This window comes from Natator depressus, chromosome 26 (genome assembly GCF_965152275.1).
Source record: "Natator depressus isolate rNatDep1 chromosome 26, rNatDep2.hap1, whole genome shotgun sequence".
NCBI lineage: Eukaryota > Metazoa > Chordata > Testudines > Cheloniidae > Natator > Natator depressus.
Genome location: NC_134259.1, coordinates 1,283,561 through 1,307,041, shown reverse-complemented (window position 1 = coordinate 1,307,041; position 23,481 = coordinate 1,283,561). Strand labels below are relative to the sequence as shown.

Genomic DNA, 23,481 nt, shown 5'->3' with positions numbered 1-23,481 from the left:
TCTCCCACCTCTGTGCTGCCAGTGGCCTATGCTCCCCAGTGCCATGCCGGAGCCTCCATATTTATTTGACAAATAAAATTTGCAGAATTTTAAAATATTGTGCATGGCATTTTTTTTGCGCAGAATTTTTAATTTTTTGGCGCAGAATGCCCTCAGGAGTAAAATTCACACTTCATTGGGCCAACACAGGAAGCAAATTCCAGCATTGTGGTCCCTCTAGTAAGAACAGCCTGTCCTCAGTCAGTGATATGTAAATCTAGAGACTTCTGGCAAGAAAATATCAGCTATCATTGTCATATTATGTGGGAAGAAGTGTTCTCTCAGGTGTCCCTCTGGTTTTGCCACAGTATCGGGATGCTTTGGGAAAGCTCTTCACGTGGAGGAGGAACCTAGACACTAATTTTTTAAAACCCCTTTTTTTACTGTGCATGGAATATTTCACATGTGCAACAGTCTCTTTGCCTGTGTTTTATATATGTCGTAGCAGTACTTCTTTAAGTAATACATGGGGAATGCAAATTTAATAATAGGCTCTTCAATCTAGCACACAAAGGTGTAACACAATCCAATAGCTGGAAGTTGAATAGCCAAATTCTGACTGGAAATATGGCACACATTTTTAACAGTAAGGGTAATTAGCCATTGAAACAGCTTACCAAGCTTGAGGTGGATTCTCCTGGAGAATCCACCCCAAGCTTGGTGTTTTGCTTGATGGTTTGCGTCAAGGAACCAAAGCAAACCTCTGTACAGAGTATAGTTATCCCTTCTCACAGAAATTATGGTATGCTTGAATATCTAATATTTTGAACTGTTAAATGCCAAATATATAGTTTTAATTTTCTTCTCATATGTTTGTAGAGATCTCCAGTGTGGGAAGTTAGTTTGTCAATATCCAAGTCATAGACCATTCATTAAGGAAAAGGCTGCTGTCATTTATGCTAGGGTGCAGAATTCCTTATGCATAACTTTAGATTATATGAAGGGGCCTCGAGTGAAGGATCCAATGTTGGTGAAGGATGGTACTCTCTGTGGTAAGCAAAAGGTAACAAATCTTTTTTTAAACGGTTAGCAATGTAAATGTGTTCCATGTAAACATACACTTTTTTAGAAGTTGCTACTAATATTGGAGCAATGATGAGCTGCACTGGCTTACTGAGTTATAAAATTAACTGTGTTGTCCCCTGATCTACTCTAAACTAACCAAGAACTATTTCCAAATATTTTGAGGTAAAATAGGATCTGGTAAACAGCTTTCTGCTCTTAAACAGCCTGAAAAGGACCGTTAAACCTAGAGAATTTTTTTCTATGCTTTCTGTTGACCTTGAACTGTATGTATGTTTGGGTTTTAGATTTGTATGAACCAGAAATGTGGAGATGCTGCTGTCCTGAAATATAATTGTGATGTAAAGAAAAAATGCAATGACCATGGAGTAAGTAACAGCAACATATTATAATAATAATAATACTGTTTGGATTAATAATATTTTGGATTTGTAGATATTTTCCTTATAAATCGTCAACTGAAAAAGCTACTTTGCGCTGACACTTGGCATGCAAAGTCTTCGTGCCATGGCTGATTGGTTTGGTTTTTCCTGATACTTCGAGTCGTATTCATGGTTTTCTTTATAGACAATAGTCTGTGGTACTTTACATTTGATGTATTTTCTGAAACAGACTGATTAGTTTTTAAGAACTGAGAATGTGGTTATAAAGAAGAGAGATCTCTAAGAGAAACTGTTTCCTAAAAGCATGTATAATGGGATTTCCCCATATTTTGAGACTTCCAACTACAAAGTATAATAAGTAACTAAACAGCATTTTCCCCCTTTTTATTTCAGGTGTGCAACAACAGAGGAAATTGTCACTGTAGGTCTGGCTGGCTGCCACCAGATTGCAAAATTTCATCAAAAGGATATGGAGGGAGTATTGACAGTATTTTCAAAAGTGGTTAGTTATCTTGGCAAATTCTGTACCCTGTGTTGTTGTTTTTCCCAGTGCAACATTTAAGAAAATAAGAATGGCCTTACTGGGTCAGACCAATTGTCCAGCTAGCCCAGTATCCTGTCATCCAGCAGAACAAGAACAATTTATCGAGTGATCCATCCCTGTCGTCCAGTCCCAGCTTCTGGCAATCAGAGGTTTATGGACGCCCAGAGCATGGGGTTGCATCACTGACCATCTTGGCTAATAGCCATTGATGGACCTATTCTCCAGGAATTTATCTAATTCTCTTTTGAACCCAAATATGAGTTCCCCAGGTAGGCTGTGCGTTGTGTGAAGAAGTACGTCCTTATGTTTGTTTTTAAACCTGATGCTTATTAATTTCATTAGGTGACCTTGGTTCATGTGTTATGTGAAGAGATAAATAACACTCCCTTCTTTACTTTTTCCACACCATTCATGATTTTATAGATCTCTATCATAAACTGAACAGTCCCAGTTCTTTTAATCTCTTGTCCTATGGAAGCTGTTCCATACCCTGAATCATTTTATTGCCCTTCTCTGTACTTTTCCATCACTAAAAAAAGAAAAAATATCTGAAATATATACCATGGAACAGTTAAGAGTTTGAGTCGTAAGGGGAAATACATAAACTGAGGTTCTACATCTTAAATGTGAAAAAGAAGAGAAAAGTTTAATACTATTTCTTTTTATTTTATTACTTTAATAGTATGGATAACAGCATTTTAATAAACAAATTGCTATTGGATACAAGAAAGTGATCATGTATTGTACTATCTTGATTACATACAGTCAACTGGCTGTTATAAAGTAACAATGTGGAATCTAAGACTCTTACTATGACAGATCTGATTTAAAATCTAATCTCAATTACATGTTAAGTGATTTTGTTGATCATAGCTGTGCTAATGCATTTCAGTCCTACAATGGAATAGTGTGCTATTCTGGTCCTGAACTACTTTTGAATACCAGCTGGCAATTGTACCATGTTTTGAACATTATTTGCAATCATTCCTTAAAGTATCAAAGTATCTTGCTTGTTCAAAGCATCCTTTTTGAAAGTGTGACAGTTTGGGGAATCTCATGTCTTCAGGTTTCAAGTGTCTGCTATATTCATTTTTGTTCCATTCCTTTCTATCACTAACAGGTAAATACAGGATAATGTCTCCTCTGGTGGAGGCCCCACTTCCCAGATCATAAAGATCTGTGATATATTTCTTTCCTTGATAGATGCAATCACTGACAGACTTCACTGGAACACTTTGAAGAACTGGCTTCTGCTAAGTTTCTGTCTCTTTCTGCCTGTCCTTGTTTGTTCTGTCGTCATGATTATAAAACGAAATGAATTGAATAGATGCTGCACTAAGGAAGAATCACAAGTTGATGAGTAAGTTTATTTTGTTCACCTATCTAATTCTAACCTTTCTTTTAGGGATCTGAAATCTTCCTGGGCACTGGGGAAGGTGGTGAGTTCATGAGCAAGACCATAGGAGTGGAATAGTTGAGTGGTGCTGTAATGGGCACACTTGTTGTGATGCCTCCTCATGGCTGGGTCTAGGGATCAGCTCTCATCAGGTCTAGCACCTCCTTCCATTGCTCGTTTGGCCCATGGCAGCTCCAGCTCTCTATTTGTGACTCAGCCCTCCTGCTGGGTCACTATAGTCTTCCTCTTCCAGGGGTATCAAAGTCCCACTGGACAAACTGTCTGAAGTCTCAGGCAGTCTTCTGATCCACTTCTGTGCCACTTTCCCAGTGGCTGATAGGGGAACCTGTGCCTGCCCACTACTTCAGGTCCTAACCCAGGGACTCTATGCCCAGCAACCACAGTCTGCTCAAACACCGACCCTGTTGCTGTTCCCCTAGATTCCCTCCTACCTCTCTTCTCAATCTTCTGGACTACCTCTTGGTTAACACTAGTACTTCCTACACTCCCCCATGCCTACCTAACCCCTCCTATCTTCTTGCCAAAGTCTGTAGTCCAAGGCAGGATTGAAGGACTAAGATCTTGTCTATGCTACAGGGGAAATTCGATCTAAGTTACGCAACTTGAGTTACGTGAATAGCGTAACTCAAATCGACATAGCTTAGATCTACTTTCTGCGGGGTCCACACTATGCAATGTCGACGGGAGATGCTCTCCCATCGACTCCCCCTATTCTTCTCGATCCGGTGGAGTACAGAAGTTGACGGGAGAGCGATCTGCAGTCAACTTTAGCGGGTCTTCACTAGACCCACTAAATCGACTGCCGATGTCTACAGTTACTGACGAGCAGCAATGGATGCAAGCCCTTATAGAACTCCTCCTTGTACTTAGCCAACTTACCCTTCTCTAGAGAGTGACTTTAGAGCTCCTCCCTGCAGCCGCCATCTTGTACTTCCAACTTCCTCTCTTTCTAAGGCCTTGTCTACACTGCAAAGTTTTGCTGGCAAAAGTTGTACCGCTTTAATTAAAACCACTGTTGCATGTCCACACTAGCTCCTTGTGTCAGCAGAGTGCATCCCCTCTAACAGCTCTTGCATCACCTCAGAGAGCAGTGCACTGTGGTAATTATCCCACTATGCAACTGGCTGCAGAGTGCTTTGGGAAGGGTTTGTGGTGCCCCATGGGGGAGGTGCAACATTACGTGATGCAGGTTTCTCAGTCCCATTGTTCCAGGGGCATCCTAATAGATTGTCAGGCGCTTTCACGCCTGAAGTGTGTGTGTGTGTGTGTGTGTGGGGCGGGGGGGAGGAGACTGGGGTGCCTGGGGTCAGGGAGACAGCAGGCTGACCCGCCTATTCTGAGGCGGGGGAGGGGGACCTCCCCACATCAGCCGCGGGCTCTGCACGGCACAGCAGTCTCTCCAGAAGCAGCCCGCTCTGCCTGCCTGTGGTTCTGTGATTCCCTCCAAGTTCTCCCACAATCTCCTCAGCTGCTGGAAGCGGCATCCTGAGCAGTTCTGGGAGCTTTCGGTGCTGAGGAATGTCGAAGCAGCACAGCATTTCCTTCCTTTTCTCCCTCCCCCGGCTTCTCCAGCTCCCTGCAGCAGCAGTCTGCCTGCTACTGTGTTCCTAGTGCAGGGAAGAACAGGACCATTCCACGTTCTTGATTTGCTCTTTGTTCCCCAAAGGAAGCAGCAAGCTCAGCTGTCAGATATTTCTGAGTGCTTTGAAAGGGGTGGGGTGCATGCCTGCAGGGCAGCAGAGATCAAAACAGTGAGCAGAGCGGTCACGGCAGGCATTGTGGGATACTGGTGGAAGCCAGTTCTGTTCACAAAACAAACAGTAGTGACTACACTGACACTTTGCTGCAAAGAGCTTTATGCCTTTGTGGGTCACAACTGAGAATACCAAATTCAGGACAAACTGCTGAGAAATAGGGCAGGCTCACCCCAAACAGGTGGTTCTTCAAGTGCTTGTTCATGTCCATTCCAATCAGGTGTGTGCACGCGCATGTGCACGTTGGCCGGAAGATTTTTTCCCCTAGCACCATCCGTCGGGTCGGTCTGGGCGCCCCCTGGAGTTGCGCCCTCATGGTGCCTAATATAGAGCTCTGGTGACCCGCCACCCCTTCAGTTCCTTCTTACTGCCAGTGATGGTGGCTGGAACTTCCCTTAGCTCTTGCTCAGCAAGCTCATTCTTTCTCTGGTTGTATACAGTTAGTTAGCTAATGTTCTTAGTATAGAGATTGTTGGGGTTCCCCCCCTCCCTGGAACCATGGTATGCTGCGGTCCCCGGGTTTTAAAAACTGTGTGGCCTGCGTGAAGCGCAAGCCGAAGAGTGTTTTGCATTCGTTGTGTTTACGGTGCCTGGGGGAGACCCATCAAAAAGATCACTGTAAGATCTGCGGCGAGTTCCGTCAGAGAACTCTTAAAGAAAGGGAACAGCAGCTCAAGGTGATCCTCGTGGAGGCAGCTCTACACCCCCACTCCGACCTGGGCTCAGGGGACCCGACCCCTAATGCGTCATCCTCGACGTGGAGTGCCCCGGCACCGTCGTTGAGCTCGGTGCCGAGAAAGGACCCCTCCCGAGATGCTCGGCACCAACATGGCTCCTCACGGGGCCCGTCTGATGATAGGCACTGTTCCCACTTGCCGGTGCCTCTAAAGAAGAAGCTGGACAATTGCTCCTCTCTGGCTAAACCAAGAGACATGAGACCCCCAGGCAGGCCACTCCTCTGGATCTCCTGCCGGGGCCGTGTCGACTCCTGCCCAAGTGAGGCAGTCAAGTCCGGCCCTGCCTTGGTCGCCAGTGCCTACACAGCAGCTACAGCTCCCTTCGACGCCAGAAGTTTATCAGGCTGCCCAGGACCTCCTGCATGTTACGGCGCCGTTCTCGCCCACCAGGAAGGGAGGAACCTTCAACGCTGGCAGACCCGCCCCATTCTCCAGTGCAGTGGAAGGGGAAGCTGGCTATGATGACGAGGTGCTCCCCCTCGCCATATCCCTTGGCGCCAACTCACTCGGACAGAGAGCCTACCCGCTCCCCGAGCTCTCGACATTCGAGGCACTGAGGATTGGCTCCTCTGTGGTCTTCAGTCTCAGAGACCTCGGAGTCAGAGTCTGACTCCTATAGCTCTGGGAGGAGCAGAAGTCGCAGATCGAGGTCCGGGAGAGACAGGAGAGAGCCCCAGACATGGCCTCCGCAGTGGCAGAACCCACCTCAGTGGCCCTTCTGGACCCCTTGGGCCTTTCACCAAGGACAGGGAGGAACCCAGGGTCACTGCTCTGCGATGTCTTCCGTGTCCTCAGCCACCTTCGTTCCGCCATCCACTGTGCACCTGCCTTTGGCACCTGCAGTCCCGACGCCTCCGCCTCTGGCACTGTCGTCGACTATGGCACCATGCTCGGCTCTGACCTTGGCATCGCCCTTGGCAGCGTCTTCACACCCGTCTCACATGCTGGCACCATTTGTTGACGTTGACCTCGATGCCAGTACCAGCAGCCCCGGTGCTGATGTCGGCACCAGGCCCTCCACTTCCCTTGGCTCCTGTGAGCATGCCGACACAGCTCCCTCCCGTCATACTGACGGCGGGGCCAATGTGTGGCCGATGTCTACAGCCCTGGCACTGTCGGTGGCGCCACTATCGCCAATGCTTCCCCAAGAGTCTCTTGACCCTTCAGGGGTGGATGACAGGGAGTTTCCACTTCCAGTAAATGTTTCCTCCTCTTCGTTATCGGACGAAGCATTGGCGGGGACAGCCATAGCCCCTGCTTTAGAGGACAACAGGGTGCTGCAGCAGTTGCTGCGTAGGACCACCATGGGTCTGGGCATTAAGGCCGAGGAGGTGATAGAGGAGACTGATCCCATGGTGGACATCCTAGTACCCTCCAGACCCTCGCGTATCGCCCTTCCACTTATAAAGACCATTGTGGACACCACTAAGACCCTATGGCAGACGCCAGCTTCCTTGCCACCCACTCCCAAGCACAACGAGAGGCATTATTTCGTGCCCTCCAGGCATTATTTCATGCCTTCGAGCATTTGTACTCTCACCCACCTCCTGACTTGCTGGTGGTCAATGCAGCTAATCAGCGTGAAAGACAGGGCTTCCAAGGACCCTCCACAAAAAACCAGGATGCTAAGCGCCTAGACCTTGTGGGGAGAAAGGTCTACTCTACAGGGGGTTTGCAGCTCCGTATCGTGAACCAACAGGCCATTGTAAGCAGGTATTCGTATAACACCTGTGTGGCAATGGCAAAGTTTACGGCGCTTGTCCCTTCGGACTCCCGGACTGAGTTCACAGCCTTGGTGGAGGAAGGCAAGCTAGTCTCCCGTGCTTCCCTAGAGGCCACATTAGACACTGCAGATGCCACCACTAGGGTTGTGGCGATAGGGATAGCTATGAGGAGGGGTGCTTGGCTCCAAGTTTTGGGGTTACCCTACGAGGTCTAGCAAACTATTCAGGACCTCCCATTTGAGGGTGATGCGCTTTTTTTTTTTCCCCCTGAAAATTCAGATAACAGGCTATACAGCCTGAAAGACTCTGACACCCTCAAGTCCTTGGCCTGCATACCCCCTCCATGCAGCAGAGACACTTCCGCCCACAACCTCCTCAGAGACTCCAGCAGCAGAACCGACACGACGGTTCTCGGAGGAGGAACAGAAGTGGCAGGAGGAGGCAACACCCATCCTCGAGCCAGGGCTCTGGCCAGCCCAAACCGCCCTCTGGCCCTACACCAGCCTTTTGAAGGTGCGGTTGAGGACGGTGCACCAGATCATGAACTGGATCTAACCTGCCTTACCTTTTCCTCCCGACTATCCCCTTTCTACCATGCATAGTCCTGTATCACCTTGGACCGCTGGGTGCTTTGCACAGTAGAGAGGGGATACTCCATCAAATTCTGTGCCCTCCTGCAGTTCCACCCCCCTTCCCCGTCCCTATTCAGGGACCTTCTCACAAGCAACCTCTCATACAGGCGGTGCAGTTGCTCCTGTCGGTAGGGGCAGTGGAGGAGGTTCCTCTGGAGCACAGGGGTGAGGGTTTCTATTCCCGGTATTTCCTAATACTGAAAGCCAAAGGCGACCTCAGGCCTATCCTGGACCTGCAAGAGCTCAACAAGTTTGTGAAGAAACTCAAGTTCCGCATGGTCTCCTTGGCCTCCATCGACTTGAAGGACGCATATTTTCACATTGCAATCTCTCAACCACAGGAAGTTCCTCAGGTTTGTGGTCAATAGTTTCCCACTACCAATTTACTGTCCTCTCATTCGGCCTGTCAGTAGCACCTCAAGTATTCACCAAGTGCAAAGCAGTCGTCGCCACGTTCTTGCGGAGGCATCAGGTACAGGTGTTTCCTCCAGGATCCAAGTGGAAACTCAGGTCGTATTTATTAGAGCTACCTTTGAGAACCTGGGTCTGCTCCTAAACAAAGCAAAATCGACTGTCTCCCATCCAGAGGATAGAGTTCATAGGGGCAGTACTGGACTTGACCCAAGCCAGGGCATTCCTCCCACAGGTGAGGTTTCAAGCCCTCAACAACATGATCCGGGGAGTCATGCAGTTTCCCACCACTACGAGAAACTGCCTGAAGCTTCTCTGGCACATGGCAGCCCGTACATATGGGGTATGACATGCCAGACTCAGGCTTCGGCTGCTCCAGTCGTGGCTAGCATCAATTTATCACCCAGCCCGGGACAACTTGGACAGGATCGTGACCCTGCTTTGCCCTATCCTCGATTCGCTCTGGTGTATCGATGCCCAGCAGGTGTGCTCAGGGGTTCCCTTTGCTGCCCCACAGTCATCCCTGTTGTTGGTGACAGACACATTGGACTTGGGCTGGGGAGCTCATTTCAGGGACCGCAGAAATCAAGGCCTCTGGTTGCAAGCAGACCTGCATTTCCACATCAGTGTCAAAGAGCTCAGAGTGGTGTGCCTGGCATGTCAAACATTCCGCCCTTACCTAATCGGACAATGTGTATCAGTCATGACGGACAATACGACTGCAATGTTCTATATCAACAAACAGGGGTGCACGCTCCTCTCCCATGTGCCAGGAAGCCCTTATGCTCTGGGACTTCCGTGTAGAACATTCAATCCACCTACAGGCGTTGTACCTCCCCAGGATTCAGAATGAGCTAGCAGACCACCTCAGCAGGTCATTCCACAGCCACGAGTGGTCCCTTCACCCAGACGTTGCAAATTCAATCTTCCAGAGGTGGGGATTTCCCCTGATGGATTCGCCATGCGACGCAACAGGAAGTGCCAGCAGTTCTGCTCCTTCCAGAATCACAGCACGGGCTCCACCACGGATGCGTTCCTCTTCCATTGGGGAGGGGCTCTCCTATACGCCTTCCCACCAATACCGCTCGTTCACAAGGTCCTGCTCAAGATCCGCAGAGATCGTGCTCAGGTCATACTGATAGCACTGGCCTGGCCCCGTCAGCACTGGTACACTTCCCTCCTAAACATGTCGGTAGAAGCCCCGATTACCTTGCCGCTCTCCCCGGACCTTCTCACACAAGATCACAGACGTTTCCAACACCCAAACCTAAAGTCGCTCCATCTTACAGCATGGAAGCTCCATGGTTGAATCCGTCAGAACTTTCCTGTTCAGACCAGGTCAGACAGGTCCTCCTTGGCAGTAGGAAACTCTCAACGAGGGCCACGTACCTTGCGAAGTGGAAGAGATTTTCAGATTGGAAAAGCGCAGGGCGACTTGCCCTCGACACTAGCCTTGGTGCCGCACATTCTAGACTACCTTCTACATCTGAAGCAGGAAGGTCTCTTCTTGCCTTCTATAAGAGTGCACTTGGCTGCCATCTCGGCCTTCCACCCGGGCATACAGGGCCACTCGGTTTTCGCTAACCCTATGATTGGCCGATTGCTAAAGGGGCTCAACAGGTTGTACCCTCATGTCTGTCAACCAGTCCCTGCCTGGGACCTCAACTTGGTCCTCTCTAGGCTCATGGGGGGGGGGGGCTTTGAGCTTTAGCAACATGCTCTCTGCTCTCTCCTACAAGGTTGCGTACCTGGTGGCAATAACCTCAGCCAGGAGGGTGTCTGAGCTCAGGGCCCTGACTTCAGACCCGCCCTACAACGTGTTCTGTAGGCTTGCACAGGCTTCATTGATGGCATTCCTGGCTAAAGTTCCCACCCAGGAAATCTGCGGAACGACGACATGGTCTTCTGTACACACTTTTTTGCTGCGCATTGTGCAATCACCCGGCAGGCCAGAGATGATGCGGCCTTCAGAAGGGCAGCACTCCAACCAGTGGACAGCTCCGACCCCCGCCTCCTAAATTTGGCTTGGGAGTCACCTGATTTGGAATGGACATGAACAAGCACTCGAAGAGGAAAAAACGGTAACTCACTTCTCGTAACTGTTCTTCGAGATGTGGTGTTCATGTCCATTCCAATACGCACGCTCCTACCCCCGTCGGAATAGCCAGCAAGAAGGAACGGAAGGGGTGGCGGGTTGGCAAGGCTCTATATTGGGCACCATGATGGCACGACTCCAGGAGGCGCTCGGCCCGACCCCCGATGGATGCTGCTAGGGGAAAAATCTTTTGGCAAACGTGCACGTGCGCACGCACGCACCTGACTGGAATGGACATGAACAACAGTTGCAAGAAGTGAGTAACTGTTTTTTATTCCGCCATAAGATCTACCAAACCAGCAGTGAAAGTAAACTTCTGTCTCACCCCACTGGCTAACAAGAAATCAGGAAAGCAGTTTCCTTAGGCATTCCAGTCCTTGCATCACCACCAAAAACACTGGATTTAAAGATGTGTGGTTCTTTAAAACCAGGCTCATCAAACAATGTTCTTCTGATCCCAAAGGACCAGCCACACACCCAGGTCAATATAAACTCGGATCTTACTCAATCACACTGTTGCCAATCCTTTAGTATCTAAAATCCTAAAGGTTTATTTATAGAAAGAAAAATGAGTTAAAATCGGTTAAATGAATCAAATACATACATTAATTGCAAAGTTCTTGGTTTAGGCTTGTAGCAGTAAACCAGTGCTGGCTTAAGTCAAGTCTCTGGCTGCTTCCAAATCATTGGAAGGTCCTCAATTCCTTGGTTAGAATGCCTCCATTTGTATAAGTTCATAGTCCAAGAGGCTTGAGCAAGAAAGAGACTGGAGCAGGATAAAGACAAAATGGAGATGTTTCCAGTGCCTTTTATATCTTCTGCCATGTGGAGGGAATCCCATTATTCTTACTGTGGAAAATTTACAGTAACAAGATGGTGTTTGAACTCACATGGACAAGTCACATGTCCATGCATGATTTTGCCTAGTCACAGGAGGAAAGTCCATTAAGAGTAGATAGGCGTCTTCCATTGTAAGTTAAGTGTTCTTTAATGGGCCATTCTACTTGAATAGTTCCTTCAAGATGTGCAGGCTAAATACCTTGTGGGCGTTACCCCAGGAGCAAACATTTGAAATACAGGTATAGAGCCAATACTCATAACTTCACATACAAAAATGATACATACAAATAGCATAATCATATTCAGCAAATCATAAGCTTTCCATAGGCACCTTACTTGACAACCTTTGTACAAGATTTGTTGCAAATATATAACAGTGGTTACAACAATGATCTATGCGGTCATATTTTAATCAGATAATATCACAGCCTCTCATTGAGGTGGTTTTATTTTGTCAGCATAACAGTGGAGTTTTGCCACCAAAAGTAGCTTTGTAGTGTATACATCTCCCGTTTTGTCAGCGAAAGGCTTTGTATAGGGAGGTAGACAGCCTATCACAGGTGCATATTGGAAAGTACTTGTTTGTTAAAGTGTGTAGGGCATAATAGATGGAATTTCCAGGCTGACTCTTTCAACAGTGGATGTGAGAGATACACAAAAGGTTGGTCAGACACAAAGGCAACTTTCTTAAGGTAAAATGAAACCAGTAAAAAAATGTAGAAAAGAGTGAAAGAAGTAAAGGATAAATGTGCTTGCTACAAATGCTAGTAGCATATTGAATGTTTTCAGGAAGTGTGATATAACCAGAATGATAGAGACTTGGTTAAACCAAGACATTCAGTTGGGAGATGAAATTAATAATGTTTACTGAAGGGGCATAAAAACAAAGCAAGATGAGGGGTTGCTGTACAGGAAACCTCGTTTACAGAAGGAGATGCTATACAACCCTGCTAAATGGAAGCTCAGTTATATCCTTGAGGTTTTCAAAGTTGGATGGGATACTTTTACTTTACTGCACTCCAGGGCCAACCCCCTGTTTATACCAACTATTTTTGTGTCTCCCCAAACGTTAGGATACATTTATTTATTCTTGATTAGTGTTTTGGTTACACAGCACAGACCATTTGGATTGAAGAATAAGATAAAAATAGATGATCCTTGGTTGTTCTCTAGATTTCTTGGAGAAATTAGATGGGAGACTAGAAAGTGTTTCTACAGATAACCCGGACCTTGTAAAAATAATGTTGTGAAGAAGTGGCGTGGGCTGCAGGGACATGCTGGCCTTAACACTGCTGTCCTCTCAAGATGGAATCAACCATAATTTCAGCAGGTTGTAAAGTCTGAGTTTCTGTAGAAAGAATTATAACAGCAAAATACTGGACTTCAGAAAATAAAACTCTCTGAGAATGCAAAAGGAGTTAAAGAAAATTGTTTGAATTCAATAATACCTGCAAAAAGCACTTAAGATACAAACAAAGACTACATGTTCCAATAAAAACTGAAACAGTGTAAAAGGCAACAAAAACCCACCGGGCTAAATAGGAAGGTAAAGAGAAGCATGTAAGGCCATTTTAGCACTACGGAGAATGAGAGGGTGTCCTCTGGTTAAAGAGAGCCAAACTACTTGGGTAAAAGTAATCTTCACAATAAATTTACTGTAGCTGAAGAGCTACGAGACTATGTGTATGGTATGCTTTACTCATAGCACTCTGTTTTATAATCTAGATTAGAAGACATGGATCAGTCAGAAAATGTAAGGTAAATTTCACATGTCAGTGCAGTAGAACATGTATCTAGTTTTCTTTTATTTAGAATATGCTTAGTATTTACATGTCAAAATCTGCATTTGATAGTTGCAACGTGACTTTGAAGCACATTTGAACGTTTCATTGCCAATTTGATTTTAAAGTACAGTTTGAAAGAAACAAAATAAGTAATCAAATTCAATGCATTGATACCTTGTGTGGCTAAAACCATGTTCTTTAAATTTACCAACTGTGATTAAGAGAGATAAATTTCATCCCTAAATTATTTAGAAAAGTTAGCAGTCTCTGTAAATAGCTCCTCTACCATATTATAGAATAGTGGTGTTGGGCCAGATTTTTAAAGGTATGTAGGTGCCTAAAGATGCAGATACACACCTAATGCAGCGGCTCTCAAACTTTAGCAACCCAAAGACCCCCATTTTGATTTAAAATTTTTCACAGACCCCCAAGCTCCCCACTCAGCCCCAGGCCCTGCCCCCCACTCCACCCCTTCCCCCAAGACCCAACCCCCCCTCTTTCCACCCTCTCCCCCAAGTATGCCCTGTCCCCGCTCCTCCCCTCCCTTCCAGCGCTTCCTGCACGCTGCTGGAGTGATAAGGTACACTTCCCCCTTCGAGAGTGGAGCAAGCTGTGTTCACAATACTCTCAAACACTGTCAGTCTGAGAGTTGTCTCCACCCCATCATTAAAGTAATCATCTAGCCTGTTTCTTGAATATTTGTCTGAAGATATTTACTAAACTATTTCAAAATTAATCTGATCATCAATATTGGTCATCTGTTGCTGTATTTTTAGTGCTGAACTGTATCCTGTTTCAAGTTCACCACCATGTATCTTTTGAATTCAGCCATAATAAATATGTCGGTCTGTCGGAGGGTAAACTCAAGCCCAGTTATAACATCAAATATAGTTTGCTGTCTGAGGCTAGACTGGTAGTAGTGAAAGCTACCTTATGATGGAAGTGGGCTTGAGTCTGCCTTCTGACGGACAACAGACATACTTATTATGGCTAAATTCCCAGCTAAATAATTTGCTTATGTTGCTATGTTTTGTTTTGTTCTTGATTCTGTTAACAGCAATATGTTTTCCCCCTTCTTCTGTCTGCCACAGTGTATAGCCAATAACACCAGAAGGCTGGAAATTATATAAGCAGTCAGTTTAAAGCAGATGGCAAAGTACTTCCAGCATGGAACCTCTGAATGGACAGTGCAACATATAACGAGCTTTTAATTTGGAGGTTTTTTTTAATTATTCAGGTTAACTATTTCTGTCCCATCATAAAGATTGAGTGTTTTGTTGTGTTTTTTTTTTTAAGAAAAAAAAAAGTAATAGTACTGTAAAGCAAAGACTGAACTTAAATTTGTTGTATTTGTACATTTTCCTGTACATAACCATTAAACGTATTTACTGATCTCTATCTAGTGGTCTAAATTCATGCCAGACATAGGGCTTGAAAATTGCACTTTCCCATTTGCTAATGATGAGTTTGAAGCTTTTGGGGGTGAGAGTTACTTCACTTTCTGCAGAATTCAAGCTTTCATTTGAGGGTAGGATGTTTCTAGTCCTAGTTGCAAAGACAGCCCGACGGATATAATCAACATAGTGCTCTCTGAGTCTGTCTCTAGACAGCCTGAAACAATAGCTTGGTGTTAGAGGTTTGAGCTCCCACAATCATCTCAAAAGGGTGTTCAATTAACTGTTCTCTCATAAACCACTTAAGGAGCAAACCCCACAAGATGAGGATTCGGAAGAGGCAGGATCATGTCACCACAAGCACTGGCCAGCAGAGCTGGCAAGCATTTGGGGAGAGTATGCTGCATCCTCCTTAGGGAATGTAGGAGTTCCCAGTGAGAACTCCATTCTGCCTAATGTAGGCTAGTGCCTAGAAGGCATGTATAAGCCCTTAGAATTCCTGTAGTTTAAATAATTTAGTTAAAGGGTAGTCATTTGATTACTCATAATAATTGCTCTAGACTTGAGTAGTTTTTTGACCTGACTTCATTATATTTTTTTTCTTTGGGCTATTGCAATGAAAATTGGGGAATATTTTCTCTTCCTGCACCTCAACTGTGAACTTTAATGGATTCTCAATTTGCCTAGGAAATGTTTGTAACCTTTTGATTTTGTTTTGGAGGCATCTTCTCCTTATGTAATTCTCAATTGGATGTAAATTACAAAATAATTTTTTAAAAAAAAATATCTGGAAACAGCTACATATCTCATTTGAGCTGGGTAAATCCAGAAGTTCATGTTACTATTTTGACTTGGATTATTTTTACTGATGTTAAATATTTCTCTAAATGAGGTGAAAGGAGCCTTTTCTGGTGATCTGCAGAATACAATAATTTGAGAACCATGTAGCTGAAGACTGGGCAATTGAACAGAGCATGTTCTCAAACTAGCATAAATTCTACTACTTTAAGCACTTTTAGACTGTCATAATTGCATCCACACTAGAGGGTTTTGTCAGTATAGCTATACTCGTATAAGTACACAGGCAAAACCCTCCTCACGTGCACAAGGCCTTCCTTGGGGTTTGTCTACACTAGAGCTGGAAGGTGTAACTTCCAGGTAAAGGAGACATACCTGACTAGCTCTGATCTAGCTAGTGCACTAGAAAGAGAAATGTAGCCATAGCAGGACTAGCCACTCCAAGTATGATCCAGTCAGAGACCAAAAGTACATATTCAGGGCAACCAGCCCCTTGCACCACCTTGGCTGCACTTCTGTTTTCAGCATGCTGCTTAATCAGAGCTAGCGCAGAATTTACACGTTCTAGCTCTAGTACAGACATACCTTCTGTGGCCAGCAACATGAAGAAACCACAGCTGCTCTCTTTATACATTTGATCGTGCAAAAAGAAATCTAATACCCTGCCTTTAGAGACATTAAAACCAGTAATAAACAAACATTGAAAGGGAAACATCGAAGTTTTCGAAATGCCAATAAGGAGCTATCTCACACAATATATACAGGGCGACATACCCATGAACCCTGGCTAAGGGTACATCTACACCACATAGGGTGACCAGACAGAAAGTGTGAAAAATCGGGAGAGGGGGTGGGGGGTAATAGAAGCCTATATAAGAAAAAGATCCAAAAACCAGGACTGTCCCTATAAAATCGGGACATCTGGTCACCCTAACACCACAAATCAAGGTACAATCGTGGCAGGGGTAGGTACCTGCAGGAGCTTTAATCCAGCCAGCGCAGGCAACAATGGAGCGCAGATCTGGGGGTAGGGCGCACTGAGGACCCTGGCTAGGTATTGAGGTTGCTAATCTGCACCGGAGCCCGATTCTCTACAATTGTTACCTGTGCCGGGTAAATTAAAGCGGGGTTGGGTGTGCCGGCCTGCCCCCGCTACGATTACACCTTAAAATCAGCGCTGTGCATGTGCCGTCTCTCACCTATGCCAGATGGCAAGTTTTAGAATCTGGGCCTGGCATGACCGAGCATTGTGGGGGGAGAGGAGACGGCAGAGGCGGGCCGGTCTCTCCCTTGCACGCTGGGAGAGGGGGCGAGGGCTGGCGCTCTGCTGGGCTGCTGTGGCCTCACCCGCCCGCAGGCTGCCTGTGCCAAGCCAGCCCCCCCCCGGGCTCAGCTGCCTGGGCGCAGGTGGCGGCGACGCGAGGGCAGGGGTCTCTGCCTGGCCCGAGGGACGCAGCGGGGGCTCCCCGGGCCCCGGAGAAGCAGGGGCAGTCGGCCAGGCACCGGGACCCGGCAGCGCGCTTGGGAACAGCCGGGAGTGGGTGCGTGGGGCTGCAGCCTTTGTAGATGGGGGGCAGAGGGCCAGGCCCCCCACTGTTTAACAGCTGAGGGGGCGGGAGAGAGTGGTACCGTCCCCCCCCAAACTGCAACCCCCGGGAGCTGGCACCCGCTGCAAAGGCTTGCCGGTGCAGGGGTCGAGGGTGACCCTGCGCCCCCAAACTATACCCCTATCAAAACGTGGGGGGCATGACTCCCCCCTTTACAAACGGGGGGCCCTGACCCCCGGCTCCATCACCGGTGCGTGGGGCAGTTGAGAAAGGGGAAGCTACGGGGAGATGCGGCGGCACGAGCGGGGGGCGGAGCTCGGGTCGGGGGGCGGAGCTCGGGCGGCACGAGCGGGGGGCGGAGCTCGCGGACCTGGAGCCGCAGGCCGGGCGGGAAGCAGGCGCGGTATCATGAGAGGAGGAGGCGACCTGCCCGAGCGCGGAAACGGGCGTCTCCGATTGGGTGGGAATCTGGGTGGGGCTTGTGGGCGGTGGGCGGAGCCTGCAGAAAGCGGCCGGCCCGCGGCCACAGACGGCGGCAGGGGTGCGGCGCGGCGCGGCCGCGGCCGCTGTCGGGTCTCCCCGAGCGCGGGGCAGACGGGCCCGCCCCGCCCGAGGAGCCCCCAGCCCCACCCCGGGCGGCAGCGCGGAGGCCCCTGCCGCGGCGGGACTTGCCCCGCTGGACGGAAAGGGCCCCCCGGGCGGGGCCGGGTGGCAGCACTTGCCGGGCCGCCTGCAGGCTCCAGGGGAGGGGCGGCGGGAGCCGGCGGCGGGGCCGGGGCAGGACGCAGCCCTGCGCAGGGCACCGGGAAGCGCGGTGCCCCAAATCTCCGGGGGCCCTGCGCGGCCGCGCGCTTCCCGGGCTCCGGGAGCGGCTCCAGCCCGCCCCGCTGCGGCGCCGAGCGGCCCCCTGTGCGCAGGGGGGGCGCCCCTCTCCTTTGGGCGGGGGCAGCGCCAGCCTGAACCCGGTGGTACCGTGGCCAGCGGGACCTCCCTGTAGCTAGGGCGCATGTCTCCGTTAGCCGGCCGGGGAGAGTGACCACCCTGTAAGAAGGGTGCAGGTGACACCCCTGTGACTCAGTGAGGAGGTGAGCTCTGTAATCCCCATGGTCAGTGTAGCCTCCCTGTAAGTAGAGTTCAGGTCTCCCCTTTTGCCGTGGTGGGTTTAAGAACCGTTGGCGTGCTCCTCGGTGACCTCCCTGTAATCGGGGTCTGGCTCGCGTCCCCCTGGCTGGTGGGGTTTAGGGCTCGCTTACTAGGCTGGATGCCAGTGACCGGCCTGTAACTTTGGGTTTTGGTCTTTCCCCTTTCGGCTTTCTCGGCACTGTGGTGCTCCAGCAAGGCAGCCAGGAAGACCGCTGCTTCACAAGAGTTCAGGTCTTGATTTTCATTCACAGAGGATATTGAGCCCTTAAGTACCTTGAGACCGAGTGACCGCCCTGTAAGTAGGGTTCTGGTCTCTCAGCATGTGAGCTCCAGGTGCTAAACCCTGCTGGCTGGCTAATCAGCGTGGCCCACCCTGTAACTAGGGTTCTTGTCTCTCCCCTTGTGAGCTGTAAGTGGGAAACCGTGCTGTCGGGCTAGTCGGCCTGAGCGCCCTGTAAGTAGGGTTCTGGTCTCATTCCTCTCACCTGTGGCATGAGCAGGGTGACCTTTTGTTGCCTTTTTAATATGCTGGGCCCATAGCCTTTCCCAGTTTGCTCCTTTTCTGCTTTGGGAAGTGCTGTGTCATCGGGTATGTCTGTGCTGGAGAGCCAATGTGATGTGCGTGGGTGTGGAAGGTGTTTTGTTATTATTTATTTGTAAATTGCTGCAGCTTTTTTGTTTTTTTTTTTTGTTTGGTTTGAATGAGCTCTTCCCAGAACTAGAAAAAGAACTGTTGGTTTTTACCCCCCCCCCCCATTTACCCGTATAGTGGCACGATTGATGGTTTGGGTCTCATGCCTTAAGGCTGAAAAGGTGTTTGGGCCCCTTGCTTAAGTTCCTCTAGACTGTGTGATCTCCCTGCATCATCCCCCTCTCCCTTCTGGGGGAATGATGGACTTCTCAGAACCTTAGGTCTGAGGGACCTCCCTGTAACCAAGGTTGAGGTCTCTTGGTATTTATGCTCCATTAAGCCAGCCTGTGAGCGTGGCCACCCTGTAAAGACAAGCCCTGGTCACATCCATGGTCCTCGGTGGAAAGGCAGATTAGAGCTTTCTAATACCTTGAGGATATGACCTCCCTATAATTTGGCTTCAGGTCTCTTTTTCCCTTTGGTATGTTAGCTACCTTGTTTAGCCATTTCCCCACCCTGTCTCGAGGGTTTGGGTCTCATCCCTGACCCTCCCAGCTGTTTTTTAGTACCTTGAGTGGCCGCCCTGTAATTAGGTGACAGGTCCCATCCCTTGCTTACGGGGGGTGGGTGGTGTTAGTGAACCCTTTGGGGACCTAGAGCAGCAAGACCTGCCTGCAACTGCAGTTCAGAGGTGTCTCCTTCTTGCTTTCTTGTGATTCTTCTCCTTTTTGGCTTCTGAGTCAGAGTGGCCGTCCTGTAAGAAGGGTGCAGGTCACATGAGTGGGGATCGGGAACCAGTGGCAGCTAGAGCAGCGAGACTGCCCTGTAACCACAGTTCAGATCGTTCCTCTCTTTTTCTCTTGGGCTTGTGAACCCTTGACAGGCTGCTCGGTGTGACCTCCCTGACTTCTTTCTCGTTTATGTGGGATTAGGGGGCTGTCTTGGTCCCCGGAAAGCTCCCTGTAACTTAGGGTTTTGGTCTCTGGCCAGCCTGCAAGAGCAGCATAATGACTAGAGTGACCATTCTGTAATTGGGGCTCAGGTCATGTCCCTCTCGCTTATGGGGGGAATTCAGGTCTTAATCGTGCGGGTCTTTGGGACTTCCCTGTAATCAGGGTTGTGGTCCTTCTCTCTTTGTTCTTGTGGGATTATGGCCCTTTAGACTCAGCAGAGGGATCTCCTCCACAATTAGGGTGCGAGTCACATTGGCCCCTTTGACGCTCCAGGCACAGTCCTGGCCCTCTGGAGTGGGTTTCAAGCTCGCCCTGGGTTCTGCAGCGACACCTCCTGGGTTCTGCCTTGCTTTTGATTGTCTGAGTCCAGAGAGTGTGCAACAACTGCTGGCGAATTCAAGGTTCTGTTCAACCCTTTACCTGGTTTGTTAGTTTGTTTTTTTGTTTGTTAAACCAGTTAGTACACAGCACCTTGTGTCTGTGACTCTTGCTGTTAAAGTGCATTTCTCACTAACCTGCCTACCCCTACCCCGCTCCACATGCATAACATGCTGCTCATTTATTTCATAGTGAGGAAGCTGGAAACCTGGCTCCACAGTAGGGTATCAGTTGAGTCTTTGGCACTTTGGGAGAGTTGGAGGCCTGGGCGTTGAGTGTGCCATCAAAGCACATGATGGGGACAGCTCAGAATTCCCTGCCAGCTATAGGTTGAAGGCTGCATGTAGAGGCAAGAAGACAAGGTAGCAACTTTAATGCGCACTGTTTATAATTGAAGATCTACGGACTCTCTCAATCCTGTCGTAACCTGTCTTGCACACTCCCTCTCTCCATTTACAGCATGTGAGGAAGAAAATGGGAAGGAGGAAAGAAAAGATGATCCAGAAGATGGAAGAGGAGGAGAAAATACACACCGGGCACAATGACCATCCTGTAACTAGGGTGGAAGTCCCTCTTCTTTGTGGGGTTGGGGGGGGGGAGAGAGCGCCAGCCTGAACCCGGTAGTACCTTGAGCACCGAGACCTCCCTATAACTAGGGTGCAGGTCTCTTTCCCCCTCGGCTCCGTTAGCTGGCTGGGGAGAGTGACCACCCTGTAAGAAGGGTGCAGATGACACCCCTGTGTCTCAGTGATGTCATCGAGCTCTTTAATCCCCATGGGCAATGTAGCCTCCGTGCAAGTAGAGTTCAGGTCTCCCCTTTTGCTGTGGTGGGTTTAAGAACCGTTGGCATGCTACTCGGTGACCTCTCTGTAATCGGGGTCTGGCTCACGTCCCTGTGGTTGGTGCAGTTTAGGGGTCGCTTACTAGGCTGGACGCCAGTGACCGGCCTGTAACTTTGGGTTTTGGTCTTTCCCCTTTTGGCTTTCTTGGCACTGTCGTGCTCCAGCAAGGCAGTCAGGAAGACTGCTCACTTCAGAAGAGTTCAGGTCTTGATTTTCATTCACACAGGATATTGAGCCCTTAAGTACCTTGAGACCAAGACTGCCCTGTAAGTGAGAAACCGTGCTGTCTGGCTAGTCGGCCTGAGCGTCCAGTAAGTAGTGTTCTGGTCTCATTTCTCTCTCCTGTGGCATGAGCAGGGTGACCTTTTCTTGCCTTTTTAATACGCTGGGCCCATAGCCTTTCCCAGTTTGCTCTTTTTCTGCTTTGGGAAGTGCTGTGTCATCTGGTATGTCTGTGCTGGAGAGCGAATGTGATGTGTGTGGGGTGAAAGGTCTTTGGTTATTTTATTTATTTATTTTGTAAATCGCTGCAGCTTTTGTTTTTTGTATTTTGGTTTGGTTTGTTTGGTTTTGAATGAGCTCTTCCCAGAACTAGAAAAAACTGTCTGTTTGGTTTTTTTTATGCCCCCCATTTACCCATATAGTGGCACAATTGATGGTTTGGGTCTTGTGCCTTAACGCTGAAAAAGCGTTTGGGCCCCTTGCTTAAGATCCTCTAGACCGTGTGATCTCCCTGCATCACGTCCCTCTCCCTTCTGGGGGAATGTTGGACTTCCAAGAACCTTAGGTCTCAGGGACCTCCCTGTAACCAAGGTTGAGGTCTCTTGGTATTTATGCTCCATTAAGCCAGCCGGTGAGAGTGTCCACCCTGTAATGACGAGCCCTGGTCACGTCCCTATGCCTTGGTGGAAGGGGAGATTTAGAGATTTCTAATACCTTGGGGATATGACCTCCCTGTAATTTGGCTTCAGGTCTCTCTCTCTCTCTTTTTTTTTTTTTTTTTCCCCCCACTTTGGTACATTAGCCACCTTGTTTTAAGATTTCTCTTCTTCCCCCCACCCCCCCCTTGAGGGTTTGGGTCTTGTCCCAGGTCCTCCCAGATCTTTTTAGTAACTTGGCCTTGAGTGGCCTCCCTGTAATTAGGTGGCAGGTCCCATCCCTTGCTTGCGGGGGGTTAGTGAACCCTTTGGGGACCAAGAGCAACGAGACCTGCCTGCAACTGCAGTTCAGAGGTGTCTCCTTCTTGCTTTCTCGTGATTCTTCTTTTTAGCTTCTGAGTCAGGGTGCAGGTCATGTGAGTGGGCATCGGGAGCCAGTGCTAGCTAGAGCAGCGAGACCGCCCTGTAACCACGGTTCAGATCATTTTCCTCTTTTTCTCTTGGGCTTGTGAACCCTTGACAGGCTGCTCGGTGTGACCTCCCTGACTTCTTTCTTTCTTGTTTATGTGGAATTAGGGGGCTGTTTTGGTCCCCTCAGAGCTCCCTGTAACTTAGGGTTTTGGTCTCTAGTCATTATGCTGCTCTTGCAGGCTGGCCAGGGTGACCATTCTGTAATTGGGGCTCAGGTCACATCCCTCTTGCTCATGGTGGGGGGGGGGGGATTCAGGTCTTAATTGTGTGGGACTTTAGGACTTCTCTGTAATTGGGGTTGTGGTCCTTCTCTTTTTGCTCTTGTGGGATTATGGCCCTTTAGGCTAAGCAGAGGGACCTTTATAGTTAGGGTGCGAGTCACGTCAGCCCCTTTGCTGCTGCTGATACAATCCTGGCCCTCTGGAGTGCGTGTCCAGCTCGCCCTGGGTTCTACAGCGACACCTCCTGGCTTCTGCCTCTTTTGATTGTCTGAGTCCAGAGAGTGTGCAACAACTGCTGGCGAATTCAAGGTTCCGTTCAACCCTTTTACCTGGTTTGTTTGTTTAAACCAGTCAGTACCCACATCTTATGTCTGTGACTCTTGCTGTTAAAGTGCATTTCTCACTACCCCCCCCCCCCCATGCATAACATGCTGCTGATTTATTTCATAGTGAGGAAGCTGGAAACCTGGCTCCACAGTAGGGCATCAGTTGAGTCTTTGGCACTTTGGGAGAGTTGGAGGCCTGGGCGTCAAGTGTGCCATCAAAGCGCATGATGGGGACAGCTCAGAATTCCCTGCCAGCTATAGGTTGAAGGCTGCATGTAGAGGCAAGAAGACAAGGTAGCAACTTTAATGCACACTGTTTATAATTGAAGACCTACAGACTCTCTTAATCCTGTCGTAACCTGTCTTGCACACTCCCTCTCTCCATTTCCAGCACGTGAGGAAGAAAATGGGAAGGAGGAAAGAAAAGATGATCCAGAAGATGGAAGAGGAGGAGAAAATACACACCGGGCACAATGACCATCCTGTAACTAGGGTGGAAGTCCCTCTTCTTGTGGG

General features: G+C 48.6%; 1 protein-coding gene and 1 long non-coding RNA gene across 4 annotated transcripts in view; both read left to right on the top strand.

Annotated features, from left to right (window-relative positions):
- Positions 1–14,565, top strand: part of LOC141978276 (disintegrin and metalloproteinase domain-containing protein 18-like) — a 45,347-nt gene extending 30,782 nt beyond the window's left edge. The window contains exons 9-14 of the mRNA XM_074940266.1: positions 859–1,042; positions 1,350–1,430; positions 1,839–1,947; positions 3,193–3,349; positions 13,325–13,357; positions 14,475–14,565. Coding sequence (XP_074796367.1) covers positions 859–1,042; positions 1,350–1,430; positions 1,839–1,947; positions 3,193–3,349; positions 13,325–13,357; positions 14,475–14,481 — 571 coding nt within the window. The 3' untranslated portion in view covers positions 14,482–14,565. The remainder of the gene's footprint in view (positions 1–858; positions 1,043–1,349; positions 1,431–1,838; positions 1,948–3,192; positions 3,350–13,324; positions 13,358–14,474) is intronic.
- Positions 14,566–17,452: 2,887 nt separating this feature from the next.
- On the top strand, positions 17,453–23,481 carry LOC141978150 (uncharacterized). Of its 3 annotated transcripts, none has more exons than XR_012636341.1 (6): positions 17,453–17,582; positions 20,420–20,589; positions 20,687–20,779; positions 21,296–21,380; positions 23,090–23,259; positions 23,357–23,481. It is a non-coding gene; the product is annotated as an uncharacterized LOC141978150 (long non-coding RNA). The 3 variants fall into 3 exon arrangements; XR_012636340.1 differs by lacking the exon at positions 17,453–17,582 and adding an exon at positions 18,065–18,207; XR_012636342.1 differs by lacking the exons at positions 17,453–17,582; positions 21,296–21,380 and adding an exon at positions 18,065–18,207.